Below are 16,027 nucleotides of genomic sequence, written 5' to 3'. Positions count from 1 at the left end.
AAAAAGATATGCTTGGCTTCTATTTTCAGTATGTGTTGAACACTGGATCAGTGTTCATTTAGCACCTTAAGTCACAACCCTTGCAATGCTTACATCCCTGTCTTTATTGAACAGGATACAATGCGTGGATAAGCACACCGGAACCTTTACGTTCTTCACAATGCTTGAGATTTTTCTGTAAGAAAGCTGGTAGATTTGGGCATGATAAGATGGTCATGTTTGGGAGGAAAAAAAATAGTTAATAGAATTTTACTGGTTGGAGGAATGTGTCATTTAAATAAATGCTGATTACTGCCAGAACTCTTATTCTGACAAGTAAATTAAGGATGACTGCTATACCTTGGAGGGAAAAAAGAGATCGTTGCTGTGTGCTCTTAAGGTAAATACTAGCCATGTCATTAGATGTTTGTTTTTGTTAGGACCACAACTGATTTATTGCTTTTCCTTTGTTTAAGTTAGCTTGTTTCCTGAAACCATTTCAGGGATTGGGAAATTTAACAACAAAGAATGATAATTTACCAAATCTCACAAAATAAGMAATTTATCACAGAATACTTTCACAACACTTGACAAAAAGGAGAACCAGTAAGTTTCCAGATCCCTCAATACGAAAGCACAATATCCACGGTGCAGTAGCTGCCATTTAGCTAAACCTACAAACATCCAATACTTTTTTCTGTCTCTTGTTATGGAGTGTAGACAAAATGCTTGAAGGGGTACACTGGTTTTGGAGCAAACACAAATATAAATATGAAGATCACCAAGGTAATGTTGCATCCAAATGCTAAGCAATAAAGCAAAACACAAGGGTTGTTACATCTACTGGAACTGTTTAGTGGACATTGTCCAAACATTTATGATAATATAATGACATAATTTTCTACCCAGGAATCACATATTCTTTACCATGCTGCCTGCAGTATTTCTGGTAGGATGGGTGAAGAATCTGCAACCCCCAGGCAAACTCACAATACCTCAGTAGGCACCGACTGTACATACAGCCGAGTTAGYAGAGCCTCGCAGGGCAGAGCAACGTTACAGCAGGCCTTTGTTAAGGCTTCTTGCTGGTTTCAGAAGGTAGGGTTTTCTTTCAGGAGATTGTCCACCACTGGTTTTTCACTTCTCTTCAGTGGAAGGTCTCTTTGTTGATCCACATGAGGCTGCGCGTTTCATTCGGTTTGCATTCGTACTCAATGCTGCCAAAACTGTTTCCCCATTGGCAATGATCCCGTTTGTGGTAGTTATAGAATTTGACTTGCCAGACTGTTTCAAAAACACCGATGTCATTAAACTGTGAAGGAGAAGGAAGATCAGTGTTAGTAAGCTGGGGTTTTTGKTTTTTTCTCCTCTCTCAATGAGAAACAGCTTTACAGAATTGTGGACCACAAAGCAGGTCATGTAAGGGTTGTTATTTCTCAAGCTGACAAATCAAGGATCTGTCAAACCTACTCTAGGAGCCACCAYGAGGCGTTTTGTGCTCAGGTGTACACAGAACGGTGCGAGCTTTCAGCCTTGCCACGGGTGGTGGACCCAGGAAGGGACCTGTGTGTGTTTGCAGGTAGCGTCTGGTCCCATGAGGGTAACAGGGCACCGACGGCCAAGCTGTCTGGCCATGTTTCCGCCCTACTGAGAAGGATGTGGAACTATGACTGGAGTAATTAAAGTTTATCATACAAAATCTCATGGTGTTTGAGTTGCTGCTTAGACACCCTTAGAACATCAGAAAATCTCTGAGTGGGACTTGCAAGGAAAGGTCGCTCTTCAATGGTGATGTCGTGAACCTCGAGTCCCCGTGTCATGAGACCTTGCAGAGAGCCTAGTGTACAGGTGTGGAGCTTATGTGCATGGCCAGCTTCATTTGTGTTATGTTGACACAAAATGCTAGATAGTGGACTCAGTGCTACTGCATGGCACTCTGTTCTGTAGCATTTATTTTTTTCCTTTTAATTGTTTCCATCACTCATTTAATGACAAGTCCTTCCCTTAACTGTTCTTCATTCCCATCATGTGCTTAGGAGCTGACCTTCAATCATCTACAGACTGTTACCACCCTTGGAAAGTCGCTACGAGAGCCATTTTACACAGTTCCTCTTGCTYGTTTGCAGGCAGAACATTCTGTACCCAAATGTCTCAGGTTTTGTATTTCTTAAGTCCGAAATGTGGATTGTAACCTGGTGCTGTGTATTGGACATTGTTAAAAATCTTCCCTTGCCTCTCTCTGGTAACTTAAATTTAGCCTTRACAACAGCAGGAATTGCTGTGTGCTGAGGATAGTGAAGGGTTTTATTTGGCGAGTCGTGTGTGTGTGACAGTAAAAGAATAGCTGCGTTGCTCCTGCTGCTTCCTTTGGAGAGAAGGCAGGGTACAAAGCGCTTGTATTCCCAGCAGCCAAAACCTTACCTAAGGGTCCTTAACCCCTTCTGGTRGTAGTCCTCGTACTGCTTACTACAGAGGATACTAAGGGCTAAGCACATTGAGTACTACTGTGCACAGCCCAGACGTTGCCAGTGAAGAGGAACATCAGACATCCATGTCCAGAAGAGGAAGGAAGAGCAGGGATCGATCATGGAGAGAAGAGCGTTTATAGCAGGTGAGATGATATAAGAGCTGTACTCCAGCATTTTATATAAGGTCTGCATTTTGGTGAGATGGAGGGAAAAGACAAACGGTCTCCCTCCAGTGACCTAGTTGGCTGGTCCTGCCGGGGTGGCCTGCTTGCCCCATGGCACTTCTGCACTCTGCATGCCAGCCTGGTGCACGGGCAGCAGCTGCGCAGCTCGGGGTCTGGCTCAGGTTCTGCCACCTCAAGCGCCTCGGCATTGCTGGGGCTCTGCAGCTGGGCATGGCTCTTGGGCTGAGATACAGGCACCGCAGGGAGCGGGACAGCCCCCTTCTTTGCAGAACAGGCTTAGACACCTCTTTCCCTCTTGCTCCTGTGCAGTGTCCACAGATAACAGAATGGTTGAGGTTGGAAGGGACCTCTRGAGATGGTCTAGTGCAACCCACATGCTCAAGCAGGGACACCTAGAGCACCTAGATGTGTGTAGTTATTTACTTAGTCCTTATGCATTTATATGCCAGGATAATTTCATGGCTGTTTATTCAACTAGAGTGCTCACTYCTTTATTCAGTCCTAGACTAGACCGACCAAGAATAATATGAGACTAAAGAGAGGTTTCTAACACCATTTGCTAGTCAGTTTAGTGATTTCTGTCTAGCGGGCATAAGTGGACATTCAGGTAACAGGAACACATCCTGAGTTTCTGAAATTCAGAAGTAGGATTGTTGTTTTGGAAGTATAAACTTGTAATGGGATAACACGCCTACCAGTCATTTAAAATAGGAGCACAAAAAATCACTCATTTGAATTTTTAAAACTTACAAGAAACAAACACCAGCATTTCAACTTTCTGCTTTTTATATACTGAGTTGTCACTGTCAGAACTCACTTGTCAGACCGCTGTCACTGTGACCTTACAGTCTCTTTCTAACATGAGTTCAGATTTTATACTGAAATAGTGTCTGCTTGTTCCTAGGTTGCATCAGGATCTATTATAGAACAGGAAGTGGAAGCCAAAGTTCTTCCTATTTGAAGGAATAAGGAAAATTAAAGTTCAAGTTGTATGCAATAAGCCCATTTTACATTTGCAGGAAGTGGATATTATAACCATTTTTTAGCATGAGTTCACTGAGGTGAGGTCCCTAAATCTGCCATGCCTCTATCTTGCTAAAGAGCTAAGTGAAGAGTTAAGCATGTAAATCCCCGTCAAGTTGCCCATATTTAATACTTAGAAGTATCAATTGTGGATACTTAAGTCTATATTAAAGAACCAGTCTGTCAAGATCAGATCTAAAAGGGGTTGTTACCTGCTTAACGCTTGCAAATCCTATTAAGTTCATGGTTAGTATCTCAGGATTTGATATACAAAGCTCCTGTTTGGATAAATATTGTGGCTGCTTATTGTGATGCTGCAAAAAAAGCAGCTGCAAGCTTGTGTCCAAAAGACAGGTCCTGTTTGTGTTACTTGAATTTGTTTTGACTGGATTTTTCCCAAAGGAAGTTACAGCTCCAGATTTTCAGATTTTTCTCACAGCAGTGTTATGTTATGTGGCTATCAAAATGGGGGTGCCCCTTAAAACCAAGGGCCAAAAAGGTTCTTTGAGGCACTGCCTTTCCACCTGCTGGCGTAATAGAACCCCATGGTTACCCTGAACAGTGGCATCAAGGAGGCATTGTCTAGGTTAGTGCTGTAAGAAAACTTCCTTTTCCTCTCTTTCTGTGCCCCCTCAAGAAGAAAGGCACCTGCCCATGCCTGTGTATGCATCCTAGGCTCCTCAAAGGAACGGAGTTGGACACTTGGAAAGTTTGGCTGGGTTGTGTTCGGTTTCCCTGGCAACTGCACAGAGAGGTGATCATGTTGATCAAATGCTTCAGGTGGTCACTATTGTTTCATTTAAGATGTTCATCTCCAAAATTGTTACGGTTTCTGTATTTATCARAAATGTCAGAATTTTTGTTCTGGAGGAGTTTGCTGTGCTAAGTAATGGTTCCAGGGGAAAAAAGATACAGCATAAGAATCCATAACGATGAAATCTTGAGTGCTGCCAGCATGCACAGGAAATCAGGTAGCTGAGGCGATGTCCTAGTGTGGCCTGAATGGGAACAGAGCCCTAGGAGAKCTCCAGCTGAGGATGGCCTATGTCCCCAGTTCCACCTCTTCCATGTGCAAGGTATGTTCAGGAGTCCCTTGTAGAACCATAATCAGGAAAATGGAAGCCCAGAGGCAATCAAATCTGCCTTTGCACACTAACCATTACCAAAGAGTGCTCTTGGATGCCAGTTCTGCACCTGAGGGACTGGGACTTTCATCTCCGCTCATCTTGGATCCATGGGAGTCAATCCATGGCAAGGTTAGCTAAGCATCTACCTAGAGGAACAAGTTTGAAGGTGCACAGTTGGTGTGGTAATGGAAACCACGGAAGCATGTGGGCAAGGAGAGGCAGGGGAGCACCCTCAGCCTGAATGTGTCTGTGTCTGGGCAGGTGCTTTCAGCCTCACATGGGTCTAGTGTCCTGCAGGCGACTGCTTGAAGGGGCAGTCATTGCACCTCATGCTCCAAGGATGCTGGCGGTGCTGGCAGGCACAAGGGGAATCTCTGCCCAAAGAGGAATCTTGGGACTAGATTACTAGATAGAGCCAGAACCACAGCATTTTGGTAAGCAAGTCCTGAAGCCTGTAGTGCTGTAAGCAGAAGAGGCAGAAGGATCAGCTCTGAGGAGCCTCATTTCTTCCTCTTGCAATGTCCAAAGAGCTATACAGGTATCTGGGAATCCTTCTCCTGGCCCCTGCAGCTCTCCTGGCATCTCCTTAGGCCATGAGTTGTGTTTTTGAGCTGTGCTCTGACCGGCAGCCCCAGTGACAGAGCCAAGGGGAGGACAGCCAGGGACAACAGCCGTGACCAGGCTCTGACCTGCTGTGTGGGGCTCCACACCTTTCCCCTGCTGCCCTCCCATGTCTTCCTAGGCCAGCTCCCACTGACTTGAAGGCCACGTACCTGCATGTTGACCTGGATGGGCTGCCTCTCACCGCTCTTGGTGTGCGGCACCCCTTCTGTGTCATAGATCCCTGTGTAAGAGACCACTTGTACATCCCTTGATTTCTCCTCCAGCGGGACATTCACGCCCCCAATGCCCATCGTCCTGCAAAGAGATAGGCTGTTGGCCTTGAGCAGCCCTGCAGGCCCCTTCCCGCAGCCAGCACGAGGGCTTGCAGCCTCTAGGAGGGTGGGAAACCTGTTGATGCGAGGGATCACTGCAATTCCTTGACATGTCAGGCTTTGCAGACCCTCTGGGAAGAAGTGGGAAGGAAAGCGAGGGCAATCTAAGCTCCTGGAGGTGTTGATTTATTCCTCCTGCAGGGCTGCCCTCYAGCCAGAGCTGGCTTTCCAGCTGCAGCACCCCGGGTCCTTGTCTCTGTTTTGCTGTGGTGCAGTAGGGCTGGGAATCTCTCTGAAATGCAGGGCTGGAGGGGCTGTCTCCTCTGCCTGCTCCAGAGCACACCGTGGGAAGGAGAGAAAAAACAGGGCCTATAAAGGGCTGGGTGGAGGTGGGAATGGAGGGAAAGAGGCAGCTCCCATACTTGGCTTCTCCCCTGCACTGGCCCTGTGTGCTGCCTGGGCARGGCAAGGGGGAGAGCTGGCCAGGGACCTGGAAACGGGCCCACCAGCGTGAGAGAGAGGGGAGGGAGAAATCCCAGAAACCCTGGGCTGTCAACCTGCCAGGAAAAAATATTAAACCTCTAAAAATAAAGCGCTAGGGGAGGGAGGGCTGCCCCGGGGCTGCGCTGTGGAGGATGCACTTACGTGGCCTGAATGGTGCCGGGCCGGAGGACCACCTCGATCTTGTACTTGGCCCCAGTGAGCAGCTTGATGGTGCGGTTCTGGCCGAAGCGCTGCCCATCCACCTTGAAATAGACTGCGCCGTCGTTGGGCTGGATTTTGAGGGAGACGCTGATTCTCACGAGGGCGGGGATGTCGCCCATCGCTGGTGGCGGGTGGCCGCGCTCCTCGCTCCCCCTCTGCGCAAGGCGGCTAGCGGCGGCCAGGAGCGAGGCGAGGAAGAGGAGGAGGGAGGAGGAAGAGGAGGGGCCGCCGGCTCCGCGCCARCCCAGCCCTTCCCAAAAGCAGCGGATAAGACATATTTTTTCCCTGCCTTCCCTCCCCCTCCCGGCCGCTTCCAATCATGGCGCAGCAGCTGTGCGGCCGGCGCCCCGCTCCCGCCGGGGCACAGCTGCAGCTGTGCGCATTTCAGCCGGTTTCCAGGGAGTTAATCCGGCCCCGATCACCGCAGCCTTAATCCCGCCGCGGAGCGGAGCGGGAGCCCGAGCCCTTCAGCACCCGGGCGGCGGACAGCGGCGGAGCGGCCGGCCCCGCCGGCCCCGCCGTTCGGCTCCCGGCTGCGCCGGGGACCTTGCGCCTTTGTCCCGGCTCTGCTCCTTTGGGAGGAGGAACGCTGAAGCGGCAGGAGCGGGTCCCAGCCTTATTTCTTCACATCTAATGGCTGGTACCACTCCTGGTGCCGTTCCTTTAAGGAGAGAGATTTTTGAAGCTGAAAGATGTTTCACCTTTCATCACTATAATTCACCTTCCCATAGATCATACCCCAATCAGAGATTGCTTTTAACCCAGCAATGAGAGACTTGTACAACACAAACTCTCCCCTCTTTTGCATTTTTTTTCTTGTTTTGCTGTTAAAACTGCAGGATTCTGGTAGCTGACACATGATTCAGGCCATAAATATATCTTTGCCTTGCCTGGGCATTGTGGCTGAGCTCAGGAATACCTGGGGAGAACAACCCAGCGAGTTCATCTGGGGTTGCGTAGGACCTGACCTTTTCTTTCTTTTTCTAAAGCTGGGATRTACACATATTGGTAAAATGCAGCATTTACAGGCCACCTGGAACATCAAACATTACCCAGCTGCACTTATTGAGGTTACTGAGAAAATATATATCTTTTTTAAAATGAATGTTGAACAGAATAATATAYATTGCTGAAAAGTTGACCACTGCAACAGAAATCCTTCTGTATTTATCTTGGTTAGGTATCTAGCAAAGAATTGTGAGGTATTCAACCAGCAAGGTTTCCTCAAAGCTAAGGGAGGGGGACGACCCCTCCATCCCAGGGCTATGTGTGTCCTGATCTCTGTAAGTGACACCCAGCTGTCCGTGGCTATTGCTGGTGTTGGGGGGAAGTGGTCACACGGTGGAGTCACTGCTTCCCCCACTGAACAATCAAGACTGGAGCAAACGCTATTTAAAAAAAAAAAAAAAAAGAGAGAGAGAGAGAGAGCAACATTCCCTCTACATGGTGTGGTAACGGCCTCTTCATCGTGAATGTCTGGAAAGAGCCTCTTGGGCACTGTTACCTTAGCCCAAATCCTCCTGACATAAAGCTTGGTAGGATGGGATGCATCTGACACTGAATCTGCTCTACAGAAACCTACCGCCTGATGAGTCACCTAAGACTTGTACACTCAAAGGTTGCCTAATCTATAGAGTTAGTAAGTTGTAGGAGCAATTCGTCCCACAGTAGGGGCYAGCATTTGATCACGAGTCATGCGCTGAAGTGCCTTTATTTACTGCCTATATGTCTGCTGACTGTGAAGGTCACTAGAAGCAGACACCTAAAGTTAGGTAAAAAGAACCCTTCCCATTGCCTAGGCTAGTGCAAAATGGTCTCAGAAATATTTTGGAAGTGTCAGATAATCGACTGGTTTGCTTAGCTTTTAAGATGAGGAAGCAGTTGCTATATATGGACAAATATCTCATAATCTCATGAAAAAAAAAAAAAAAAAAAAAAAAAAAAAAAAAAAAAAGGCCATGTGTGCATCTTGTTTGCTTGTTGTGAGGCACTTCTCTTTTTTTTTCATTATGTTCTGTTGAGAACTGCTGTGTTTTGTGGCTTGGTGAAAGTTTTGCTTGCAGCAATTCCCACTGAATTTGAATAAAATTCAGTAAGAAACCACAGAGACCTTAGATGGGGAACCTGATAGTGTCACTTAAAGTGGTGTACAGAATAATGGCTGATGTCAGGGATAATATCTGCTTCCTCAAGAGCCAGATATATCATGTTGCAGTAAATTGTGTGTAGCCGAAAGCATTGATTGCAATTAGTTTCCCAAGTACACACAAGGGCAGATCTATAACGAAACATTTCCCCCTGTTATTTCTGCCTGAACAATTGTCTTTCTCTGGACACAACCAGGGCTGTGATTATATTCCAGTACACTGGGAAAAAAGAGCAAGCATGATGAAAAACTCAAGCTTCGTGTTGTGGATCATATATACATAGTTTGCTTTACCATTTGAAAGTGAAACACTGTGGCAGTGGAACACTTACGAGGAAGTAATTTTGAATGCCTTTTTATTTTTTTCTAATCACTCTGATAACTTCATGTGCCTATATGTTATTCAGTTATCTAACCCTACCAGATGATGCTCTTTATCGCTGTAGCTCACAGAGGATTTTGTCTTTCTAAAGTCTTTTTTTGAGATCAGTCCTGCTGCTGCAGCACTATTCCCCTTTTCACAGAGATAATTATCCAAATAGCTAATATTATGACTGTTAGATATTTTTTTTTTTTTGCTTTTTTTTTTTTTAAAAAAAAAAAAGAATCCTGGACGGCAAGATATCTCTCTCTGTGATAACTGTTGGCTTCCTGAGGGCACTAACACCTCGCCCAGACCCTTGCAAACACTCCCCTGCCCTCATTGCCAGGGGGACTATTTAAGCTCAGCTGGCAGCGGCTTGCTGGGGAATCTCGGGACCTACAGGCTCCCTCGGCTGAGCTGCCGCCTGCTTGCTTAGCCAACCCCTCCTTGCTCAAGGGCCGTCTCACGCTGCTGGTCTCCTCCTTGACATCTCTCTTGTCCCTAGGCCGTTCCTGTTCAGAGATCTGCATTGCCTATTTGCATGACTCAAGGGAAAACACCATAGAAGAGAGGTGCGTAAGTCACAGGGGAGGCTGGTTTTAGTCTGTGAAAGTTCACAGYTAATAAAGATGCAAGTTGCTGCCTATGCTAAGGCTAGTACACACTGGCCCGGTTTGCCTGGAAAACGTTCTGGAGACATCCACTTGGTATCTCACTTAATATGCTGTTATGCTGTCCTTCCCATTTTCCAGTTAATGCAATAATCCTGCCGCTGAGCTCTGCAAGAATTAAAGGTATGAAATGTGCCTGAGRCTGGAACATGATGGCTTATTTATGACAGCCAACCCATAACCTTTGGTTTCCAAGATGATATCAATGATACCTATTGATCTTTTCATTTCTTCCTCCTTCTTTGATTACTCTTTTTTTTTTTTTTTAACAGCGTAAAATTTGGAATTGTTCTGCATTTGAATTGCTTTTTGAGAGGTGAATTCAAAGCCACAATCTCGCATTCTCTAAAAATAGCTATATGTGTGAGGCCATATAGAGCTGGTTGTGCTGAGGCTCACACAGCTGCCAGCTCTAAGCTTCACACRCTGCTTCTGTTGAGACCTCTGTGTCCCAGCAGAAGTGAGAAGGGGTGTTACTGAACTCTAACTTGGACCGAGTCTTTATTTATCACCTCCACAAATCTCTTGCTTATATTATTTTCCTGTGGAAAAAAAATAATTATGATAATTTGATAATAACTTAAATATCCAGCTCTTGATATAGACTTCCCCTTAAAGTGCAGGTTCATTTGCTGGAGTGGTGCATCCATACGAAGAGCATATGTGCTCTTACCAAATGGAGGGGGCCTATGGCCCTTAAAGCACAGTAAACACATCCACAGCAGTGAGAGGACTGGTCCTGGGGGCAGTGCCATTGACTTAACCAGCTGAGCAGTTGCCAATGTCTTCCTTGCAGGTGACACATTTATTTGTCTGAAGAGTTTGAGCTTTGGATTAAAGGCCCATCCATCTCTAAGAGGGAGCCTGTGCTCAAATCAGTATAGTTGATGCACTATATTGAATATATGAATAATTTTTGTTTGTTTGTTGGTTTGTTAATGCTTGCAGCAGCAGACCCTGATGCGGCAGAAGACAAAAATTTGTAAAGAAGCACAGCAGCAATATGGCTCTTGCAAGAACAACTTGCTTGCAAATAAAATGAGCTGAGATGTTTGGCTGTGATGCAAAGTGTTCTGTTGCAGCAAATGTTTGTAACCCAGCATCACACACCTTACCTGCTTTTAACAGAAGTGGAGGAAATAGGTGACATTTTGCAGCAAGTTTCCGTGATGCCGGTTGCTTTCTCTTTTTGCCAGATTAAAGCTTTGTCCTCCCCTGTGTGGACACCTGGAAGAAATACAGCCCTTGCTCTGCCCTTGATGCCTGGTGCTGCTCTTCAAAAATAGCTGCACCGAGACAATGTGCATTAGCAGTCCGACCTGCCCAGGAAAGAGCGGGACCTCCGCTGTGGGGAAACCGCTAAATGGATATTGGTGAGAAAAGGCTGGAGAGCCTTAYAAGAGTCTTACTGCCTCGTTTCCCATCACAGACCTTGTCAGACGCCTGTACATGACAAACTAAGAGCCACATGGAGAGCAGGAATTTCTGCCTTGAGACAGAGAGTTTTGGGGAGGGAATGGAGCAGTGGGAATTGAAGTGCTTCAGAAGACCCCAGCCGTGTCSTGCTTTGGGGAGGAAGCTTCACACCTTGTGCCTGCTGGGGCRAAAGACCTTTGCAAGCAGCAGAGGGGACCAGCAGCACAACCCTGGGCACAGCCTCAATCTGAGTGAGCCAGCCCAGCTCGAGGGGTGATTCTGAGCCTCTGTTTGTGGGGCTGCCTTGCCCTTGGCAATGCAGTGGCCTCCTCATTCCCTCGTGTGTGTGTCACCAGCTTCCTCCTGAGCTGGAAAAAGAGAGTGTGACTCCGGTAGATACGAGCAGAAAAATGCCGTTTTCTCCCACACTTATCAAATACAGCCAAATAAGGTGCGACAAGTAAAAGATACACAGGAGAAGCTGGATGCTGTGGTGCTTTGTGTAATGCTAGGGTCAAATACCTTTATGTGTCCCGGCTTCCATGGAGCACTGGGCGCCGCGCTCCGGAGCTCAGCAGTCTGATAAGCAGAGGGTTGCTGCTATCAGCAGAGGGCGCGTCGCAGCACAGCACTCCGGGCCTCTCCAGAGGCTCTTGGGGCTTGCAGCAAGGGCAGCGTGAATCATCACCATCACCTCAYTGCTTGGCCAGAGCCCTGGCGCTTGCCGAGTGGGGCTGGATTCTTGGAACTGGGCATTTAAAACACTTAATTTCCCTGGATTTTGTAACTCCAGTGTTTGATGCAGTTGGGCTTTCTGTAGAGCTTGTTGTGTCAGAGGGGTAACCTATAAATATACACATGTGCTTCTGCGTTTCCCTATCTCTTGCTCTGCAAGAGGAAATGGGCTTGTTTTCATGTGATTAGCAAGCAGAGGAACTTGTGAAAGTGACACCGCTGTAGGGTAAAACGGCAGCAGAGAGACACTGCAGCGCCAGCTCTGCGAGGGCCGAGGGCAGCCGAGCCCGAGCCATGGAGCGAGAACCCATGCGCATAAGGGAGGGCTACTTGGTTAAGAAGGTAAGCGGGCAGTTTTGATCGTGTTAGTGATAATAGAGACGCTTGCTAGCAGTTAGGTACTGTTAAAATATTGTAAAGCATTTTTGCACTATCCCCCCTCCCCCTTTATGTTCCCTTTTCTATGGTCTTTATTGGAAGCTGGGCGAAACAGGTCGCCTCATGACATGGCCATAGCYTAACTCTAGCACTTAGGCACTGAACAAAGAGGTCAGATCACCTTGACCTAGAGRCGGAATTGGGGCCACATTGGGATGCTTTCCCTTGCAGCCTCTGCTCTGGGGTCTGTGTGGTGGGCCCCACAGCATTGTGTTATGCTTTTGTTTTCCAACCCTTCAGTGGGAAAGGTTGGGTCACAGCAGCCTCAATAAACAGTGGCAATCCCAGAGCAAGAGAGTTGCTCTGGGCGGTGGATGCTCTGCGTGCCAAAACCAAAGCCTTTATCTTCAGACAGAGTGCTGCCTCTCCTCAGCCAGGAGCAGCCTTGCAGCACAACCACTGCTTCTTGCTTGTATCTCCACTGCCATTGCAAGGAGGTAAGAGAATAGCTTAGACAGCTAAGACAGGGCTTAGGCTGGCCTGAGGAGACAGAGAGACAAACTGACATGCAGCAGAATGCAGAGCTGCAGCTCCTACTGTACAGCATAAAAGACTCATGATGCCTTCCTAGCAGGGGAGTGGTCATAAACATGGACACTGGGACAAGCTGAGGATATCCCAGGAAGGAGGAGAAGACAGATATGCCCATTTCAGCTCTGTTCTGTGGTGCTGGGTCTCCCGGAAGCCCTGGGCACTGCTAGTGGAGAGCCAGTGCTGGGCACTGTCCCAACAGCCAGCGGAAAGGGGAATGGTGTCCCTGTGCTTGAGCAGCCTCGCGGTGGCTCTGTCCTTGCAGAGGCGAGTGTGCATGGGTGCTGAGGAGCAGCACAATGCTAGGAAGGGGCAGTGGGCAGGAGGACCAGAGGATACCAATTGGTTGGGTACCTCTTTAATCTAGCACCGAGGCTGCTGCGAATGCACAGCCAGAGCTTCCAAGTGTTCCCAGTTACCCTACGTGCTAACAAGGTGCTCCCTTGTTCTTTATTTGCAAAGTGAAGCCAGGGGTCAGATTTCTCCAAGGGAGTGTTCTGCACTGCCCAAGCTGTCTTTGTGGGGCATGAAGGTCATTTTTTCCACAGTTTTCTCTTTATTTAGGCTAGGTGTGTGCTGGGGTGTGAGTGCTTCAGCTGACATTAAGTGACTTCAGTGAATGTGGGTCAGTCTTCAGTGCTGGTTTGTGTCACCTCAAGTCTCTGTGTACTTTGCGAGTCCTGTGTCTTCTCCTGTGCAAGCATAGGAAATAGCTCCTTTTTTTAATCATATAGTGTGGCGGATGTTAAAAAAGAAGAAGTCTTACCAAGGGGAAGTGTTTTGATAGTAGCCAATGATCTCAGAGAACTATTCAGGTAACATCCATCTTTATTTGCAGCCCTTGCAACAGGTGAAATAATTTGCTTCTTAGTCTATGAAAATAAAATCCAACTTTCTGCTTGCTTGTCTTTCTCCAGCTGTTTCAAAAAGCAAGAGGAATACGCCTGTGCTTGAGCTTGCTGGTGCTGTGGGTCTGACACTGCCAGGTTTATAATGGCTTTTGTTGGCGGAGTGTCTGGTCTTCAGGAAGGGTTGGACTTGTCTGTTTATAAGCATAAGTGCTGTAAGGCATGGTAGCCTGGTGAGCAAAAGGAAAATGCAGCGGTTCATGTCATGACTCCCCGTCTTAACTGATTTCCTGGGAGAAAATCAACCAGTAGGTTAGTTTGGACTCTGCCAAAATGCTGAATTCTTATGACTTAGTATTTATAAATAAATAAATAAGAGCAGCCCATACATAGTATCCTGATAAGGGTGGGGTTYTCTTTTTAATTCCCAGTTTAGATGAAATTCCAGCCTGGAAGTTTTCCATTGGAAGGTAGCATTCATTTGTGGAACAAATGAATTTTGGAATTTGTGGAACACTGTGGAGGCAGTTAGAGGAGGAGGGGATAAATCAACATCTTTCCTTGTGCCAGACAGAGAAAAGCTGTGTTTTCAAAGAATGGCCCACAGATTCCAGGTGCTTTTGTAGCTCTTCAGAAGAACTGTTGATGTTCAGTACGTCTAGAAATTTGTCTAACTGGATAGTGAGTCACTGGGGTACCTGGAATCTGCGGCCGCTTGTGAAGCTCGTGGGAGGAACAGGACCAGAGAGTGCATCTAGCCAGAGCACRACATGCCGTGGTAGTGCTGCAGCACTTAGTCATGCTTACCAGCGAGACACAGGCAGTTCCTTTTTGAAGCTCTGTCAGTTTTTTCCATGTGTTTCAATATATGCAGGACCTGTCTCTGGTTGCATTTTTATTTCCCATATGTAACATCTGTGTTTTAGGAATGGGAAGCAAAAGCTTTAAAAGATGAAATGAATCCTCTTAGTTCCACACCCTGCAAATGGAGATCTGCAGTCTCAGAACTATTCATTCCTCTTACAGTTCCCTTTCATGTTGTCTAGAAATCCTGAGCTGTGTTTTCTTGACAGCCAGGCCTCAGGAGCTTACTGTGCTGTGGCATCAAGTCCTAAATACAGCACAGGGCGCCCAGAGCTAATGAGAAAGCCTTAATGGGCTGGTTCACATCTGAAAGTTTTGAGGATTGCTTATGATATTGCTGCTATGTCATTGTAAAGATGGTTGGGACAAACTGATACTGAAAATAAAAACCCACTGGTGCAGGCAATGCAGTCTTGGGAAAACTCATGGTTTGTAGAATCAGAAGGGGAAAGTAGTGGTAGTTATAAAAGTAATAATAATGCATTTTAGCTGTCTGATCAGATTGGTGTGATTGTGATTTTAGCCTTCCTCTGGGCCATAAATATAGTTATTTTAGATAGAGTTGGTCAGATACTGCCTAGAAGGTCAGATCTTCAGAGGATGTAATGCAGACATTACATTTTCTTTGGACTTAATGAACTTCATGATTTATTGATACAGGGCAGTATGTTTAATACTTGGAAGCCCATGTGGGTTGTGCTCTTAGAAGATGGAATTGAATTCTACAAGCGGAAGGTGGACAACAGCCCCAAAGGGATGGTCCCTCTAAAAGGAAGCTCTATCAACAGCCCATGCCAAGATTTTGGCAAAAGAATGGTAAGTAGTTTCTTTCATAATGAAGGTTGACTATATACTTATAAATCCAGTTGCTAATATCCACAGAACAAAAGTGGGAGAAACTTTATTTCACAAGTGATGGAAACGTTTAAATTTTGTCACAGAGAAATATCGTGTTTGCTTAGACTTGAAGGAGTTGAGGGGAGTGCTCTGATACAAACGTGCAAGTGATTTCAAACTGTTCCATCACCATTTGGCAACTGCCAACTCCATATACTTGATATTCATGTAATTTGTGGTAATTGCACGTTATATTTGACTTYCTACTGTTACTACAGGCCAGTCTCACTTGCATCCCTGGGCAAATGAYAAAACAGCTCATCCTGGCTGTTGTCTCCATGCATGTGGAGGACAAGAAGGTGCTCAGGAGTAGTCAGCATGGATTCACCAAGGGGAAACCATGCTGGACTAACCTGATAGCCTTCTATGATAGAATGACTAGCTGGATAGACGAGGGGAGAGCACTGGATGTCATCTATCTGGACTCCAGCCAGGCTTTTGATACCGTCCCTCACAGCATCCTCCTAGGCAAGTTCTGGAGGTGCGGGATGGATGGGTGGATGGTGAGGTGGATTGAGAACTGGCTGCATGGCAGAGCTCAGARGGTGGTGATCAGTGGTGCRGAGTCCARTTGGAGGCCTGTAGTTAGCGGTGTCCCCCAGGGGTCGGTCCTTGGTCCAGTCCTGTTCAACTTATTCATTAACGACCTGGACGAAGGGCTGGAGTGCTCCCTCAGCAAGTTTGCTGATGATACG

At 46.8% G+C, this 16,027-nt stretch overlaps 2 protein-coding genes across 2 annotated transcripts in view; one reads left to right on the top strand and one right to left on the bottom strand.

Moving 5' to 3' along the window:
* Positions 1-6,562, bottom strand: CNRIP1 (cannabinoid receptor interacting protein 1). The gene is made up of 3 exons (XM_026033948.1): positions 6,363-6,562; positions 5,556-5,700; positions 1-1,291 (listed from the first exon to the last, which is right to left on the bottom strand). Exons 1-3 carry the CDS (start codon positions 6,539-6,541, stop codon positions 1,127-1,129), a joined length of 489 nt encoding a protein of 162 aa, XP_025889733.1. The 5' UTR covers positions 6,542-6,562; the 3' UTR covers positions 1-1,126.
* Positions 6,563-13,215: 6,653 nt separating this feature from the next.
* The window catches only part of PLEK (pleckstrin), a 15,124-nt gene continuing 12,312 nt past the window's right edge, over positions 13,216-16,027 (top strand). The window contains exons 1-2 of the mRNA XM_026033997.1: positions 13,216-13,255; positions 15,096-15,251. Coding sequence (XP_025889782.1) covers positions 13,250-13,255; positions 15,096-15,251 — 162 coding nt within the window. The 5' untranslated portion in view covers positions 13,216-13,249. The remainder of the gene's footprint in view (positions 13,256-15,095; positions 15,252-16,027) is intronic.

Source organism: Nothoprocta perdicaria, unplaced genomic scaffold (genome assembly GCF_003342845.1).
Source record: "Nothoprocta perdicaria isolate Ctin4 unplaced genomic scaffold, notPer1 scaffold_138, whole genome shotgun sequence".
Lineage (NCBI taxonomy): Eukaryota > Metazoa > Chordata > Aves > Tinamiformes > Tinamidae > Nothoprocta > Nothoprocta perdicaria.
Note: the sequence above shows the minus strand (reverse complement) of the source record. Positions and strands in the feature narration are given on the sequence as shown.

Bases quoted from the DNA above. Each gene is read 5' to 3' on its own strand.
- CNRIP1 (XM_026033948.1), bottom strand. From the start codon at position 6,541: ATGGGCGACATCCCCGCCCTCGTGAGAATCAGCGTCTCCCTCAAAATC. The intron at 5,701-6,362 runs GTAAGTGCATCC...ATCTCTTTGCAG, and splicing joins CCCGGCACCATTCAGGCCAC to GACGATGGGCATTGGGGGCG. The intron at 1,292-5,555 runs GTACGTGGCCTT...TCTCCTTCACAG, and splicing joins CCATCCAGGTCAACATGCAG to TTTAATGACATCGGTGTTTT.